Source organism: Loxodonta africana, chromosome 25 (genome assembly GCF_030014295.1).
Source record: "Loxodonta africana isolate mLoxAfr1 chromosome 25, mLoxAfr1.hap2, whole genome shotgun sequence".
Classification (NCBI taxonomy): Eukaryota; Metazoa; Chordata; class Mammalia; order Proboscidea; family Elephantidae; genus Loxodonta; species Loxodonta africana.
Genome location: NC_087366.1, coordinates 58,264,737 through 58,281,762, shown reverse-complemented (window position 1 = coordinate 58,281,762; position 17,026 = coordinate 58,264,737). Strand labels below are relative to the sequence as shown.

Sequence of the window (17,026 nt, the reverse complement as noted above, 5' to 3'; positions counted from 1 at the left end):
ATTTCATGAAATTTTAATGCCTGTTTCGCTAAAGGTGGGACAGAAGCTGAGGGTATGCGTTTTAAATCTGTGATTCTCAAGGAAGAATGTACCAGCTGCTGTTAGGAAGGTACTGGCCATGTTCCCTTTACCCTGGGCTTACAGACATTCTGCAGGGTTTGAAATTGCCAGTGCGTCCTTCAGCTTTTGCTACAGTGAAACCACAGGAATAATGTTGTAGTAAGGGAAAGCACTAGCTAGTTTCTGTTAGAAAGTAATTTCCTTACTGATTTCAGGACAACAAAATTTCAATAAACATCCCTAGCAGAAAAGTTACTGGAAGTTGTTAGGCTTTTTTTTTCTTCCTGATTTTGTGACGTGAGTACTTTAATCTCAGTGTCAGACATACAGTAAGTCATGGTGCTCCTCCTGTCTCCTACATTTCTCGTAAGTAGTGGTCATGTAATTCTTCGCAGCTAGGTATTTAGTGGAAATCCTGGTGGCGTAGTGGTTAAATGTTACGGCTGCTAACCAAGAGGTCAGCAGTTCAAATCTGCCAGGTGCTCCTTGGAAACTCTGTGGGGCAGTTCTGCTCTGTCCTGTAGGGTCACTATGAGTCGGCATCGACTGGACGACAGTGGCGTTGGTTTTTTTTTTTTTTTTTTTTAGGTATTTAGTTATGGGAATGCTTGGTAACTTTCGCACTCCACGTTGTCATGCAGGTTGAAAACTGCCTTCCTTCTGGTTCATAGACTTCCTGAGTTCCTGACCCCAAAGGAGGAAGCCTAGGAATGGGGGGACTTGCTCACACAGGCCCCTAGGGGCTCCGGGGTTCAGGACTTAGTGTTTGGAGGGGAGTGGGGATGTGGAAGGCAGGTGGGGGGAGGAGCGAGAAGCTGTCCCAAAGTTGCCCCGCACCTCACAGCAAGGGCTTTATGCTCTCAGGAAAGCTCCTCTCACAGGGATGTTTGGAATTCCAGCTTTGTAAATAATTCAGCTTAATGTTTGTTTCCTGAAAATGCCTGAATAGATTAGAGTTGAGACAAAAGAGAGACTCCACCTTTGAAATGAGAATGAGCAGGATTGTGCACACTGCTGTTCATGGGAACGGCTTAAAGCCAGTTTCTCAGTGTAAATTTCCTTCTCTCAAAACATGCAGTGTAGTTTTAATGTAGAGTGGTTTCTCATTTGAACAGTGGTTGTGGTCCAAGTGAACTTGTGTTTTGCAGTGTGGTATGTGTAAAAAAAAAAAAAAATTTTTTTTTTTTAATGTGTAGTTTTTTGACATGGGGGAAATATTAAATGAAGAATAAGAATTATATTACAGAAAAAAAAAAAAAAAAACCAGTTGCCTGTCGAGTCAGTTTTGACTCATGGTGACTCTACAGGACATCTAGTAGAACTGCCTTATAGAGTTTCCAGGGAGTATCTGGTGGATTTGAACTGCTGACCTTTTGGTTAGTAGCCTAAGCTCTTAACCAGCATGCCACCAGGGCCTCACGTTACAGAGCTCTTGTAGAAATCTTTATGTATTGTTAAAATAAGAATAGTGGCACCGTTCTCACCATACCTGTTCAGTCTGTATGCTGAGCATATAATACAAGAAGCTGGACTATACGAAGAAGAGCGGGGCATCAGGATTGGAGGAAGACTCATTAACAACCTGTGATACGCAGATGACACAACCTTGCTTGCTGAAAGTGAAAAGGACTTGAAGCACTTACTAATGAAGATCAAAGACCACAGCCTTCAGTATGGATTGCACCTCAACAAAGAAAACAAAAATCCTCACAACTGGACCAATGAGCAACATCATGATAAACAGAGAAAAGATTGAAGTTGTCAAGGATTTCATTTTACCTGGATCCACCATCAACAGCCATGGAAGCAGCAGTCAAGAAATCAAAAGACACATTACGCTGGGTAAATCTGCTGCAAAAAAAAAAAAAAAGGACCTCTTTAAAGTGTTGAAGAGCAAAGACCTCACCTTGAAGTCTAAGGTGTGCCTGACCCAAGCCATGGTATTTTCAATTGCATCATATGCATGTGGAAGCTGGACAATGAATAAGGAAGACTGAAGAAGAGTTGACGCCTTTTCTAGTAGTAATGACGGCTCCACCTCACAGGAATGAGCACCAAGTGAGGTAAAATATGTAAGGTGCTTAGAATGAAGCTCAGTGGGTACATTTTTCCATTTAGTTTTATTTTGTCTTGAATGTCATTATTAGAATGAGTTCCTAATATTTAGTCGTTATTTTTTTCCCTAACAACTAATTAGTCAAAGATAAATTCTGCAGTTGGAAGCCCATTTGATAAAATAGGAAAGGGTTATTACCTGTTAATTATTTGAATTATTAGGTAATCCAAATATTATCCAATAATTTAATAAAAATCATATTTAGATTCAGGAAATTCATTTTTGGTGTTTCTGGTCTAGAATTGTATAATTCTTACAAAATAAAACTAGATTTTGAGGATCTAGGATTCGACGGCACTGAGTTTGGGGTAGGAGTGTGCCCACTTTCTCTTGTTCCGCAGTGTAAGCCATGGTTGAACTCTATTTCTGAGACGGTTTTACTTATCAGGTATCTTAGTTTCCTAAAAGTGACGTAACAAAATACAGGTAGTCCCCGTTTTACAATGGGGATCTGTTCTGCTGACTCCATTGTATTGTCAAGTCAGTTCTGACATAAATCAAATACTTAATTTTTTTTTTTTAATTTCATTATTACTGCATTTTATTATCAGCATAAATCTTATCTTTATTTGTTGTTTGGGATTGGAAACATTACATATAAACTTACAGGTATGATGACATCAGCAAATAATGCATTGCAACATTGTATGCAGTACATATTACTTAACAAGATATACAAAAAGAAAGATGATCCTAAGTGTGGTTCATCATAATTTGAATACGTTGTAAGTTGGGGGCTACCTGTACCACAAAGTGGGTGGTGCTACAGAACAGAAATTTGTTGTTTCACTGTTCTGGAGGCTAGAAGTTCAAATCAGGTTATTGGCCATGTTAATTTGTCCTAAGGGCTTTGAGAGAGAGACTCTTCCATACCTCCTAGCTTCTGGTGGCTCAGTATTGACATGGTTGTCCTTCTAGCTCTCTCTGTCTGTTCTCCTCTTTTATAAGATAGCACTAGGTTGGAATTAGGACCCACCCTACTCTGGTAGGCCTGGTTGCGCAGTGGTTAAGTGATATGGCTGCTAACAGAAAGGTCAGCAGTTAAATCCACCAGCCGCTCCTTGGAAACCCTATGGGGCAGCTCTGCTCTGCCCTCTAGGGGCCCTATAGGTAGGAATTGACTTGACGGCAACGTGTTTTTATTTTTTTTTCTTCTTTGGTGTGACCTCATGTTAACTGATAATACCTTCAAAGACCCTGTTTCCAAACAAGGTCACCCTTGCAAATACCATGGGTAAGGACTTCAGCATACTTTTTTAGGGGGACACAGTTCAATCCATAGCACCAAGGAAACTCTGATTTTTAAATTGGTGCTGTCATACTCTTTGAGTGTTCTCATCCTTGTTGATAATACGCAGAACATCATTAGAGGAGGACACCTGTCCCAGGTGGGGAATTCTGTGGGTACGTGACTCGGGGTAACCGCAAGTAGGGATGGTGGGTAGAGGGGTTGAGAGGGGATTGGTTAGTGTTTGTGTCGGGTACTACATAAGCTGTTTTTACATAGTTATACTTAGCAGTAGTAAAACCGCCATTTGAGATTTTAGAAACTCAAGATGAGAAAGGTAAAGTGATTTGCTACAGGCGACACTGACAGTAACTAGTAGAGTCTAGATTCAAACCCAGTCTCTGGCTTCACAACCATGTCACGGCCATTTGTGTCTGCTGCTTCAGAAGGTCTGAAGTACTTAGAGGAATTAGAACAGAAAGTTCCTCTAGAGAACTGGGGCCAGCTAATGAGCCACGGTGTAGCCTCCTCAGGCTGGAAGGAGAATTATGAAGGAGGCAGCACGCAGCGTGATTTTCCCTGGGTCTCATGTTCCTTCCATTTGATGTGGAGCACATGGTGACTGAGGCATTTTACAGTCTCATTTTGTAAAAGTGTTACTGAATTAAAATAAAATACTGCCTTAGTAAAGTGTTTCAGAATTATGACTCCGAACTAGTTTAGAAAATTCTTTGTAAATTCACAGTTAGAAAGATTTTCTGTTCACTTATTGAGGAATTAAAACTTACTAAGTGCTATGGCTGCTAACCAAAAGGTCAGCATTTCGAATCTGCCAGGCGCTCCTTGGAAACTCTATGGGGCAGTTCTACTCTGTCCTCTAGGGTCGCTATGAGTTGGAATCGACTCGACGGCACTGGGTTATGGGTAGAAATTCAGAGTAGCTTGTATTTAATCCTTGTTTGCCTAACAGAAATTTTAAAATTCATTATCTTTCAGTTCTTATTTCTAAATAAGAAGAAAGTTAGAAAGCATAGTGAACACCTGTATTACTAATCACTGAGGTTCAAAAATGGCTAGCACTTTTCCACGTTGTCTTCTGTAGCTATCAGGCTGTCGTTTCATCTGGTTTGTTTGTAGGGGCTGATTGTCTGAGAGTAACTCCCCGTGTGTCCCAAAGATACTTTTGTTTTTAAAGCTAGAGCCCTGTTAGCTCAGTGGTTAAGAGCTCGGCCGCTAACCCAAAGGTCGGCAGTTTGGATCCACCAGTCGTGCCTTGGAAACCCTGTGGAACAGTCGCTCCGTCCTATAGGATTGCCGCGAGTTAGAATCAACTCCACAGCAATGGTTTTTTTTTTTGGATATTGAGATATAGTTCACATACCATAAAATTTCAGAGATTCTTTGTAACTGACTTCAATCTAAGTTCATACATTGCATTTGGTTATATCTTCATCTCTTTTATTCTAGACCAGTCCCCCATCCTTTTTTGTTTGCTTGTTTAATGACTGACTTTTGAAAGAGACGAGCCAGGGGTATTCAAAAATAGACCCTGATTTCTGATTGTGTCATCATGGTGTCTTTGAACTTGTTCCTCTGTGCCCTCTTCCTGTAACCTGGGCCTGAGGACTAGAGGCTTCGTTAGGTTTTGTCTGAGCTTTCTTGGCACGGCTCTTTCATACGTGTGATACTCAGATGCTGTGTACTTACTGCTGCGTCACAGCAAGAGACATACAAGATGTCCCATGTCACTGATGCTGGTTTTTCACTTGGGTAAGGTGGTAATAAACAAATCCTTCCTTTTTACATTTTTTTCTCCTCTATAGTTAGAAAGTAAAATTTCTAGGATAATACTTTGGCAGGAGCAAATATAGCCTTTCCCCATCCATCTTTTCTGCCTTTTAGCATCAGTTGGTGATGCTTACCTGAGACAGTTACGTCGCTGGAGGGTTCAGAGTGGCGATTTTTCTCATTGTCAGTTTTTTAGCTGTCATTTCTCTGTGGATTGGGTGGGGGGAGGTTAATGTTTCTTTCGCTTTATCTACTACTTTTCAGAGTAAAGAGTTGATTTAATAGTTACCTCCAGGGCTGGCAAATGAGCCTCCCCCCTTTTGCTTTTGTCTTTTTTTAATATCATGGATTTGGGATTTTTATGTATTCATTGTTTTACAGCCAGGTATAGTCATTGTGCTTTTTGGTATTTAAAGTCTCAAGTGTAGCAGTGGGGACCTGCGCAGACTGGTTCCTGTGCCCTTTTGACAGGACCGTATTTTTCTTTGCGTGTTTCCTTGCTTTCTGGGGCAGAAGGATGTTCCAGACAAAACCTTGTACTTCCTGAGTCCTAGACAGGGAATTACCTTTTTCTCCAAGAGGTCGGGTTACTTTTAGTGAGGACGGTCTATTTATTTTTCACTGTTTCGCTGAGCTCTGTACATAGATTGATAGCACGCACACACGTATTAGATACGACTGAGTTGTGTTTATACAGCGCTTCAGTTTTACAAAAGCACTTTTACATGTTTTCTCATTTAAGCTTTTTAACAAATTTGTGATATTGAAAAGACATTAGCATCTATTTTTTCAGGTGAATTAATAGTTGTGGTTTATTTGTAAATCTGGATTTTCATTTATATACTAATTTGGTATTAATCTAGTAAATGAAAGAGCAAGGATATACTTGAAGGGACTAACTGGTAGAATGTATCCTCAGTATGACTTCACACTTAGTGTGAAAATGTGTACAGCACTTGTGCAAAGGCTCATTCTGGTGTCACATTGGGCTTTTCCAGGCAGTTAGGTCAACTTTAACTTGTTCACCATTTTTAAGAGAATATAAACAGTGGGGAATCTCAGGGCTGAATTGCTGTTTTCTAAAACTCTATCCTCTGGAGCTCGATATATGAATTGCAATTTGAAACAGAAGCCACAGAGTAGAACCACTAGAGCCAGGTAGATATAAGGACACAAGTGTTGAGCACGTAGTAAAGCCAAGGGCAGCAGGTGAAATTAAAACAGAAGGCTATCGGTGGTTGAGAAAAGCACCAGTGAAGCGTGTTTACCAGGAGTCTTAGGCCTGAGTTCTGGGAAAGCTGGACAGAATTAGGCTTTCTTAGAGAACACTATATATTTAACACGTGTTTGGGCTATAATTCAAGGTGAAAAAAATCCCAGCATCTTGATCTTTTTTCCCTAGGATATCCTACTAAATGCTTTTCTAGTTTGCTTGAATCTTGTGAATTACCCATCTGAATCTGGAAACTACGGAAATAGTGAACGAAGTCCAAGCGAGCTTGTTGCTTAGAATACCATCCTGGTAAAACAGTCAGAATGAACTAAGACAAGTTTATGGAGGGATGGAGACAGCAAAAATTAAGACAATTAGGAATCCCTTATTGAGAATTGGAGGAGCCCTGGTGGCACAGTGGTTAAAGCACTCAGCTGCTAACCGAAAAGTTGGTGGTTTGAACCCACCAGCCTTTCTACGGAAGAAAGATATGCCATAAAGATTACAGCCTTGGAAACCCTGTGGGGCAGTTCTGTTCTGTCCTATAGGGTCTCTGTGAGTTGGAATCAACCCCACAGCAATGGGTTTGGTTTCTTTTGTTTGTTTCATCAAGAATTGTTTGAGAATCAGACAAAAGTTGAATTTGTATTGATACAGTGTTTTAAATATAAACAACAACAAAAAAAAAAACCCAAACCCTTTGCCATTAAGCCGATTCCGACTCATGGTGACCTTCCAGGATAGAGTAGAACTGCCCCATAGAGTTTCTAAGGGGCGCCTGGTGGATTCGAACTGTCAGCCTTTGGGTTAGCAGCCATAGCCCTTAACCACTACGCCACCAGGGTTTCCATTTTCTGTAATCTTAAATCTGTAGGTTCTTCATCGGATCTCTCTTATGTTCCAGAAGGAAAACTTCTAATCCTTTATGATAAGTGGGATGATGCAATATCTTACATGCTTAGAAAATCATTGGTGTTCTTCATTTCTGACGATTTGGGGCTATAGCTCACTTCTGTTGATTTTTGCCAGAAAGCATTTTTTATGTAAAGTGATTTCCCGTGTATTTTTCATTTATCTCTCAGGCTGAGTTCTCAGATAGGCTTTAGCCCATCGTAGATAGATTGTTTATTACAATTGTAAATAGTTTTCTAAAAATTTGCAACAACAAAGTTTTCAGATTAATTAGTGCTAAGAATTTTTTTTCCTTTTACATTTTTAAAAATTTTTATTGTGGTAAAATATAACAAAACATTTGCCAATTCGACATTTTTACACAGACAATTCAGTGACATTTATTACACTCACTGTGTTGTGCAGCCGTCACTAGTATCCATTTCCAGATTGTTTCATCACCTTTGACAGAGTGAGTACCCCTGAATAAAACCTTTTCTAATTTAGATGGAACATGACTAAAAATAAACTACGAAAACACTTCTTAGGGAAAACAGTGAAATCAGCTAATGCTGAGTGCTGAATACAGTTGTGACTATACTGTTTGCTTTGCTAGGATTCGACTTCAGTTTTCCCCCTTCAAAATGAAATGGGGTTAAGCTCCGAATTATTTGGTGTTAAGCTAATGAATAATTCCAAACCTCCATTTTCAGTTTGCTTTTCAGAAACCACCAGTGTATGTTGGAACCTTGAAGTAGAAGCTGATAAACATTTCCAAGGGTTGTCTTCATCTTCAGAGTTGATGTTGACTGCTTCTGTATGATCTTGATTAAATATTTGTGTAAAATCAGACCAGTGAGGGTGGGGCCTATTTTGTTGCCTGGCATTTTGTGGTTTTCATTAAGTTCTTGAATTTAACTAATTTTACTTTTCAGTTGATTTAGGCACAGAGTTATCTTGTAGGTTGCCTTAGGTCAGTGCCTTGAAGCAACACAGAAAAATTCCATAAACCACTTAATTTTGATCATTCTAGCCTACTCTTTTGAAGTCCTGGTAGTGCAGTGGTTAAGAGCTCAACTGCTAATCAAAAAGTCAGCAGTTCGAATCTACCAGCTGCTCCTTGGAAACCCTATGGGGCAGTCCTGCTCTGTCCTATAGGGTCGCTGTGAGTCGGAATTGACTCAGTGGCATTGGGTGTTTTTAGCCTACACTTTTAGGCTTTTTTTTTAGAAAACAAAAATCCTCAGAACTGTACCAGAACGGAACATAATAATAACTGGAGAAAATTTTTGACGTTGTCAAGCATTTCACTTTACTTGGATCCACAATCAACACCCGTAGAAGCAAGAGTCAAAAAAACAAATGATGTATTACATTGGGCAGATCTGCTGCAAAAGACCTCTTGAAGTGTTAAAAAAAAAAATAAAGCAAAGATGTCAGTTTGAGGAATGAAGTGTGTCTGACCCGAGCCATGGTGTTTTCAGTCACCTCATATATGCCAAAGCTGAACAAAGAGTAAGGAAGATCGGGGAAGAATTGATGCCTTTGAATTATGGTGCTGGCGAAGAATAGTGAATATACCGTGAACTGCCAGAAGAACGAACAAATCTGTCTTGGACAAAGTACAGCCAGAATGCTCCATAGAAGCAGGGATGGCGAGACTTTGTCTCACTTTGGACATGTTATCAGAAGGGACCAGTTCCTGGAGAAGGACATCATGCTTGGTAAAGTAGAGGGTCAGTGAAAAAGAGGAAGGCACTTAACGAGATGGACTGACAGTAGCTGCAACAGTGGGCTCAGGCATAGCAAGGATTGTGGAGGTGGCGCAGGACTGGGCAGTGTTCTGTTCTGTTGTACATAGGGCCGCTGTGAGTCGGAACCGACTGGACAGTGCCCAGCAGCAACAGCCTGCACTTACATGTTACACAGCTTCCATCAGATGGTAGCAAATACCTGTGCCTAGCATGTGTAGTCTGGTTAACTGCATCTTATATTTATACCAAGGTTAAGAAATTGGGAAATACCTTTTTCTTTCAAGTCCCGGACCTGAAAAATTTTGAGATTTGGAGTGTTAGAGTCAATAGCTTGACTCTGATTTAAATCCAGAACTTCCTGGGTTTTCATTCGTATTGTGAAAACAGTGCATCACATGATGATGCACTTACAGACAAAACAGAAAACCCTGTAATTCTCATGGTATCTTAACATTTAATGAAATCTGTTGAAGGATCACCCCAGGCAAGCTTTTCCAACAAATGACACATTTGAAATTTGCTTCAGGCTTTTTTCATTTTTCGTATTAATCTCTGATCCGTTTTCTCATTTCTTTGTGGGTGCTCCAACTATTTAGGAAATTTTTATCCTTAACAGTAGATCATGTTTATGGTCACTTTGAATTATGCAAATCCAGTCTGACTTTTTTAGAAATTATGTTCAACATAGTCATTTTTGGTATACTTTAGTGGTTGTTCTATATAGTTTATAGGCTCTAACAAGTGATACAGTAATATCTTGTGTATTGTAATGTACAGGATATATAGTAATATCTTGTGTATTGTGATATACAGACTACATAGTAGTACATTGTGTATCGTAATATACAGAATAATGAGCTCAAGCATAACAACGATTGTAAGGATGGCGCAGGACCGGGCAGTGTTTCGTTCTGTTGTGCATAGGGTCGCTATGAGTCGGAACCGACTCGACGGCACCTAACAACAACAGCAACAATATACAGAGTATATGGTAATGTATGTATAATTTATGAAGTTCTTATCAATGAAATGTTAGAGTAGTATCATAATGGAAAGAGCATGGACTTGGGAATCAAACGGATCTGGGTTTACATATTGACTCAACCATTTGTTAACTAATTTGAGTAAAGTTTCTTCACTTCTTTGAGCGTTAGTTCCCTTATATAAGATGAAAACAATATTTGTCATCTGGCCAGGATTCTTAAAAGAATTAGAAAGAAGTCAGCGTTACACAAAATGTCCGATACATGATAGCTTTGTAGTATTAAAAAACTGTTACCGTTGAGCCGATTCTGACTCATAGTGACCCTATAGGACAGACTAGAACTGCCCCATAGGGTTTCCTGTTATGGTGGGCATAGAAGAGCTCTTTGTCTGTTTTCTGTCCCTTATCCTCTCAAAGTAGTTGATGGTTTTATTTTTTGTTAAGTCACTATTCAGCATTTATTACTGTGCCCATGCAAATATTATTTACAGCTGGATTTTGTAATAATCCATACTTGTTTCCTTTCTATTTTTCCAGAATAATGGCCTTCATTCTTCATACCTAGTTTTTTAATTTTATTTAGTTTTTTAAAATCAAATTCCCTTAGGTAATAGATCCGTTAAAATTTTTTTCTTGGAGACATTTGTCCCTAGAAGTCTCCACTCTCCTTTTTCTAGGCTGTTACTCTCTTAGCTGCTTTACAGTTGTCATCTTGGGACTTACATTTCCTGTGATCTTTGGAATTTTTCCTGAATTGGATTCTCTATTTCCTAGATTAGGCATCTCCTCTCTTGGTTTACTCCCGCTTTCTCCAGTAAAGAGTATTATGCAGTGGTTTTGTCACGTAGAAATGATGCTGTAATGGCAGGTAGTACAGTGATGACAGCTTCTGGCTCGCCTGCCTTGACGCCACCGTGCACTAGGCTGTCATTTATGCCTGGTATTTACCCAGTTGTCCTCTGGAGTCTCTTCATCCACTCTCTTCCTGGAGATTCCCTTCTCCTCTTTGCTGTGTTGGATCCCGTGTTCTGTATCCCATGCCTTCTTCCAGTTCACCCCACCTTTCTGTGGAGGATGTCCTCAGTGTTTCCTTAAAAAAGATTACACTGAAAGTAAACTTTTTAGGGACCTAGCGTGTCTGAACGTGTCTCTATTCTGTCCTCATTCTTGAATGATAATGTATCTGGGTATTGAATTTTAAATGAGAAATTATTACCCTTCAGCATTTTGAAGGAATTTGTCTATTTCTTGCTTCCAGTATTATTGGAAAGTCTAAATCTATTCTGATTCCTTGTCATTTGCACATTTGTGACTTTTTTTTTCCTGTTCCGGAAGTGTATGGGATATTCTTTTGTCTCCATTATTCTGAGATTTTACGTTGATGTCTTTCATGTGGCTCTGTTTTTATTCATAGTATTGGGCACTCAGGAAGGCTCTTTTCAATCTGAAAACTTCTGTTCGCTTTTCTGTTCACAAACTTTCCTTGAAGTATTTGATTTCTTCCCTCCCATTTTTGTTTTCTCTCTGTAGAACTCCTGCAATTTCTACTTTGAACCTGCTGGACTGGCCTCGAATTAAACCGTTAACTGTTCTTGTCTGGGTGTAATATATCCTAACGATGAGGACAGTAATGAAATTTTTCTTTTAAATTTTCTTCTCTTTGAAGACTTTATTATTGTGTTTGTATTGTTTTCTGTTTTCCTTCTGATAATCCTCAGCTGTCTGTTCATGACTGGAACAAGTAGTCCACAGAGGTGACTGGGCTGTGAGCCTGTGGGTGTCATCCACTTCCAGCTTCCCTGTAGGGCGGCTGAGTGGGTCAGTTACTAGAGACCTATCAGATTTCTATAGAGTGCTCCTCTGTGGCCTGCCTGGAGGAAGAGAGCTGCCTACCAGCATTTTGGGAGCCCAGGATAGAAAGGGACTGGGGTTCATTATTGTGAGTGTGTGTTTGTATAACTTGATCCCCTGTTTTCAGCACTGTACCTTGGTCCTCATCTCTGCCAGCTCGTTCGTTGCCTCACCAGAGGCTAAACCTCCAGACTTCTTTCAAGACTGGGAGGGAGAATGACTCAGCAGTTTGGAATGGGGCTGCGAATCTGGAGAGCTATTGTTGCTCAACAGAACTGTCACCTGAGTCCCTTCATTTTGGCTCTTCTGCGCCCACGCTCATTTCCAGAAGTATCCAGCACTGCCACTTCCTGTTTCTTTTGAAGACGTAAACGTTGGGTGTCAGCTCCACGGTCACAGTCTCAGCATTCAGCTCTCCTGGCTTTGCCAAGATGGTTTCCTCTGGTCCCTCCGCCTCTAGCTTCCAGAGTTGTGTTGTTTTGTCTCCTGATCTTGTCCTTCTGGGTTATGTCTGTAAAACAATAACAAACCACATTTCTGTAGCTTTGTTGGGTTTTGCCTTGTAGTGAGCCTAGCTGTTTATTTCCGACTGCTGCTTTAACCTGGAACCTCTGCCTCTTTTCTTTCTGCCTATTTCTCAGCAAATGTAGGCATTAGAAATGAAACGGTCATTCTCTTGCCTTTAAAACAAAGTCGTTTTGTTTCTCATGCCACCATCTTGACCCATTTTTTATATTCTCCTTTCTCTCGAGGTTGTTTCACAGTGTAAAAATGCCAGCGTAATGCTAGCTTGAATGATGGCCGGACTTAAGACATACAAATGCTGAGTCTAATAGCGCATTTCCAAAATCTGAAATCTTTCCCTCTCAGCCATGTTGTCTACTTGGTCTCATAACAGTGAACAGAAACTGTCACTAAGAAATATTCGTTCCCCCCGGACACCCTTTTAACTAAGTAACAAAGTCACTCCTGAGGTTCACCCTTCAGCCAAAGATTAGACAGGCCCATAAAACAAAACAAGAGTAAAGGGGCTCACCAGCCCAGGAGCAAGGACTAGAAGGCGGGGGCGGGGGCAAGAAAGCTGGTAATAGGGAACCCGAGGTCGAGAAGGGAAACTGTTGACGTGTCGTGGGGTTGGTAGCCGATGTCACAAAACAATATGTTTTGTAAATCCTCATCTAAAGTACAATAAGTAATAAATAAAAAGAACTATTTGTCCTTTTATAGCTAGGTGGTTCTCAGGCATCAGTGTGGATCCAAATCCTGGCGGGCTGATTAAAACCTCCTGAGTTTATGATTCGCTAGGCCTGGGAAGAGGTCTGAGATTTTGAATTTCTCCCAAGATGCCCAACGATGCTCACGCTAAGGCTCTGGTCCGAGGACCACTGCTGTGGACTACATAGATTGCTTCAAAAACAAAAATAAAAAACTACCACCACCAGTATGTCCCAATAAAGCCTTATTTATTTTCCTTCAGATTGGAGAATTTAGAGAAATTTTGAACTCACTCTGTTATTGCTGCCATTGCCTTAAAGCCATGTTTACAGTGATCATCTTTTAAGACAACCATGTGAGATAGTTGGGCTCAATATTTTAATGAATTATTTCCCGCCTTTGGCCCACAATTGGTCCTTTCTTTCTGACTCCCTGTTTAAAGTTTTCTCCCCTGCTTTTCCTACCCTCACTCCTCCCCCTGGTGCCACACCTTTTCCTTGCTCCCTAGTGGAGAATTAGCTCTGCCCAGGGGCTGGCAGTCAGAGCGCACTCTCCCATAGAGCCACTCCAGGAAGGTCAGTTGTTGGGAACTGGCACTCCCTGTTGGTAACATGTCGATAGTATGCTGAGTGCAGTTGTCTAAACATGAAAGCTTACCGTTGACATTGTGCATGTTCATATGTAAACACATCAGAGTCAGGACAGGTCTTTGCTGGTCAGTAATCTGGACATTGCTATAGCAGGACATACACACTTTTTAGAGTTTAATTGAAAGCTTTGAAGTGTTAATTTGACATTAACCCGAACCCACTCCTGTGGATTCGGTTCTGACTCATAGCGACCCTATAGGACAGAAGAGAACTGCCCCATAGGGTTTCCTAGGCTGTAAATCTTTCGGGAAGCAGATTGCCACGTTTCTCCCACGGAATGGCTAGTGGGTTCAAATTCCTGAGCTTCTGATTAGCAGCTGAGCACTCAAACACTGCGCTACCAGGGCTCCATAATTAGATACTGGAGATGCTGTAATTGTTGAGTCTAAGTGGATCTCTGTTCATTGGGAACAGCTCTATTTCTTCTTTAAGGTGAGGGTGTTGGCAAAGAAAACTTGGGTTGAATTAGAGAGGATGGGAGGGAAGTCGTTTTAGGAGTGCAGGCTGGCCCTGTGCAGCCCAGGGGTGCGGGTTGTCAGCTGCTCCTCAGAGGGAGTGCCAGGGGACGCCTCCCAACTGTTTTACTGTTGGTTGTTAAATAGCGCAGATGTTCTGGTTTCGTAATTTCTGTAGGTTAAGTTATACTGCAGAGTATGTTGATAGCCGACTTGCTGATGAGTCAGCTTTGCAGCAGTGGCTCATGTTCACATGCTGTCCGGTCCCCAGGCCCTGGCAGAGTGCAAGCCCTGCTTGAGTCTTTGACCCCAGGGGACAGAAGGGGGCCAAGAGGACGGTTCCTATTTGCAGTAGTGTTGTCATCTTTTTTTTTTTTTTTTAAGTTGAATGAGTGTTTTAAGGGCCATATTTTTCAAAATAAAGGAAATTTTCAGCAGTTAGATAAGTGATCTCTTGTAACCCAGCAAATCTCATTAACATCTTTTCTTTTAAAAATTGCTTTGTTACATGATGTTTAGTCCCTGTAAAGATAATATTTCCTAAACGAACGTCGTCGTAGTTGGGGGTGGGGTTCCTGCGTACTCGGGAAGGTTTTTCCTGTTGTTTTCTGTGAGTGGAATCAATAGATGTGCTTAGCCTGTTAGCATCACGAAGACAGGAGCGTCCTGTTGTCAATCACTACCTCTAGCACTAGGAACAAACAGCTTAAGACACAGGCGTTGATGTTTTGTGTACCATCTAGTCGACTCGTTAAAAAAAAAAAACCCACTGCCGTTGAGTCGATTCCAACGGCCTCATAGCTTCCAAGGAGCACCTGGTGGATTTGAACAGCCCACCGTTTGGTCAGCAGCCGTAGCTGTTAACCACTGTGCCACGAGGATTTCTAGCGACTTTACAGGACAGAGTAAAGCTGCCCCATAGAGTTGCCAAGGCAGTGTCATCTTCACAGGAGCAGATCACAAGGTCTTTTCTCCCTTGGAGCCACTGATGCGTCTGAACTGCCAACTCTTCTGTTAGCATCCGAGCGCGTAACCATTGCAGTACCAGTGCTCCTTTGAGACACAGTTAGTTCCCAGGAAATAATTGTGGGGGTAAATAAAAGAAACCTCACAGCTGAGAGCAGTTCTGCGTATGTTGTATTACTTAATTAACACCACAAGGTGGTGCTGTTGTACCACCAACGGGAGCGTGCCATTCTTAGGCTCGCTTACGTGTAATATACATGTTTTCTGAATGAGCGAAATGAATTCACTATTATGTTTATTTTCTGCTTCAGTTATTTGTAATTTTGGCATGTGTTTAGTTTGACTACGTGATTGAGTCGGTCAGTGAAAGCATGCCTAAATAAAGGACATGTGGTTTAAACTTTTATAAAATGTTTAATGAGATAACATCTATAAAAATCTAGCCTAGTACCAGGCAGTTTCCTTTTCTCTAATTTCTGTTGCGTTGAAAGCCTTTGTTAAGTTTCTATTTATGCCGAAATAGTTTGCCAGAGTTTTCTGAGAAGTTATCACTGAAGGTTAAATAATAGTGTGAATCTCTTCTGGTTGTTGAGAAGTTTAAAACATGGATGCCAAGCGTAAGTTTTAACACACACACACACACACACACACACACAGTTGTTTTTTTTTTTTTTGTGGTTCTCTTTCTATTATGGGGTTGTTAAAATGTTTTATTAACATATAGCTCTTTATTATACATTTGTACGTATATGATCTTAGGGTGTAAATAGAGTCAGTCTGTAATTTTTGTCTGGATTTCACCACTGTTGTAAAACCAGGTATTGAAGAGTTTGTTTTGTGGTGTGGATTTCTTTTATTTACTTTTGTTTAAATTGACCAAATATTTGAATACTGTATTTCCCTCAGACTGAAGTGAAATCAGAAGAGAGTCCAGGATGGAATATCCTACGTGACGATTTCATGATGGGAGCATCTATGAAAGACTGGGACAAGGAGAGTGACGGGTCAGATCACAGCTGACCAGGACCCGAAAGTCAATCTGACACACGATGTAGGAAAGAAAATTTGGCATCGTTTTCTTTTTCCTAGAAAAATACTTCATGCTCTGAAAGTGGAGGAATTACAAGGATACCATTAATACGAAAACCAAAGGACTTTTATTTTTATCAACTTTGGTGTTTTCCCTTTTTACATTAAACTTTGTTAAAATTATGTTCTCAAATCTTGTATAATTTTTAGCATTGCTCCTTAAAACATTTTGTAAAAGTAAACGTGTCTACGTGACCAAAATATCAAAAAAATATTTCACCCATATCATTACAGTTTACATGTTGGTCATGGGTATTGTTTTAACGTCACCAGTGTTTCTAGAAATGGCAGTACCAAGTCATAATTAAAGTGAACTCTTTGAAATCAGTATTTCACTGCTTTCCAATTTATAGGCCTATGTATTTATAGTTTTTTGAAGGAAGGTTTTGTTGTTGTTTTGGTGAGCTATTTAGAAAACCTAAGCAGCTAGTAAAATTTAAAATTAGGCTGATTGGGGGTGGTGATTTTATTTTTAGATAACCTGGCAAATATTTAATAAATACTCCAGATCTCTATTTGTATTTCCTTTTATATACTGAGTAATATAAATAATGACTTAGATTTTTTAAATATTAGATCATTTTTGCATAAGAGGTTTGCTGAGCTGGAAAAACTCATGTGAGTTACGCAACGAGACATAATTTCTTAGGAAGGGTATTTGACATGCTTTAGTCTCTTTTCCCCTGAATATTTGAGTTAGCTTAAATTCTTTTCTGGACTGACCAGTGAAATGGTACAGTCAGACAACAGGTAGGCTACCTCAGA

The 17,026-nt window shown here is 40.3% G+C and overlaps 1 protein-coding gene across 2 annotated transcripts in view; it reads left to right on the top strand.

Annotated features, from left to right (window-relative positions):
- RRP15 (ribosomal RNA processing 15 homolog) overlaps positions 1 to 16,710 on the top strand; it is a 52,300-nt gene extending 35,590 nt beyond the window's left edge. Inside the window, exon 5 of one of the 2 annotated variants that reach the window (XM_003419868.4) lies at positions 16,079 to 16,710. In XM_003419868.4, the coding sequence (XP_003419916.2) occupies positions 16,079 to 16,192 (114 nt within the window). In that variant the 3' untranslated portion in view covers positions 16,193 to 16,710. The remainder of the gene's footprint in view (positions 1 to 16,078) is intronic. The other variant, XM_064276899.1, reaches the window with a different exon arrangement.
- The last annotated feature ends 316 nt before the right edge of the window (positions 16,711 to 17,026 follow it).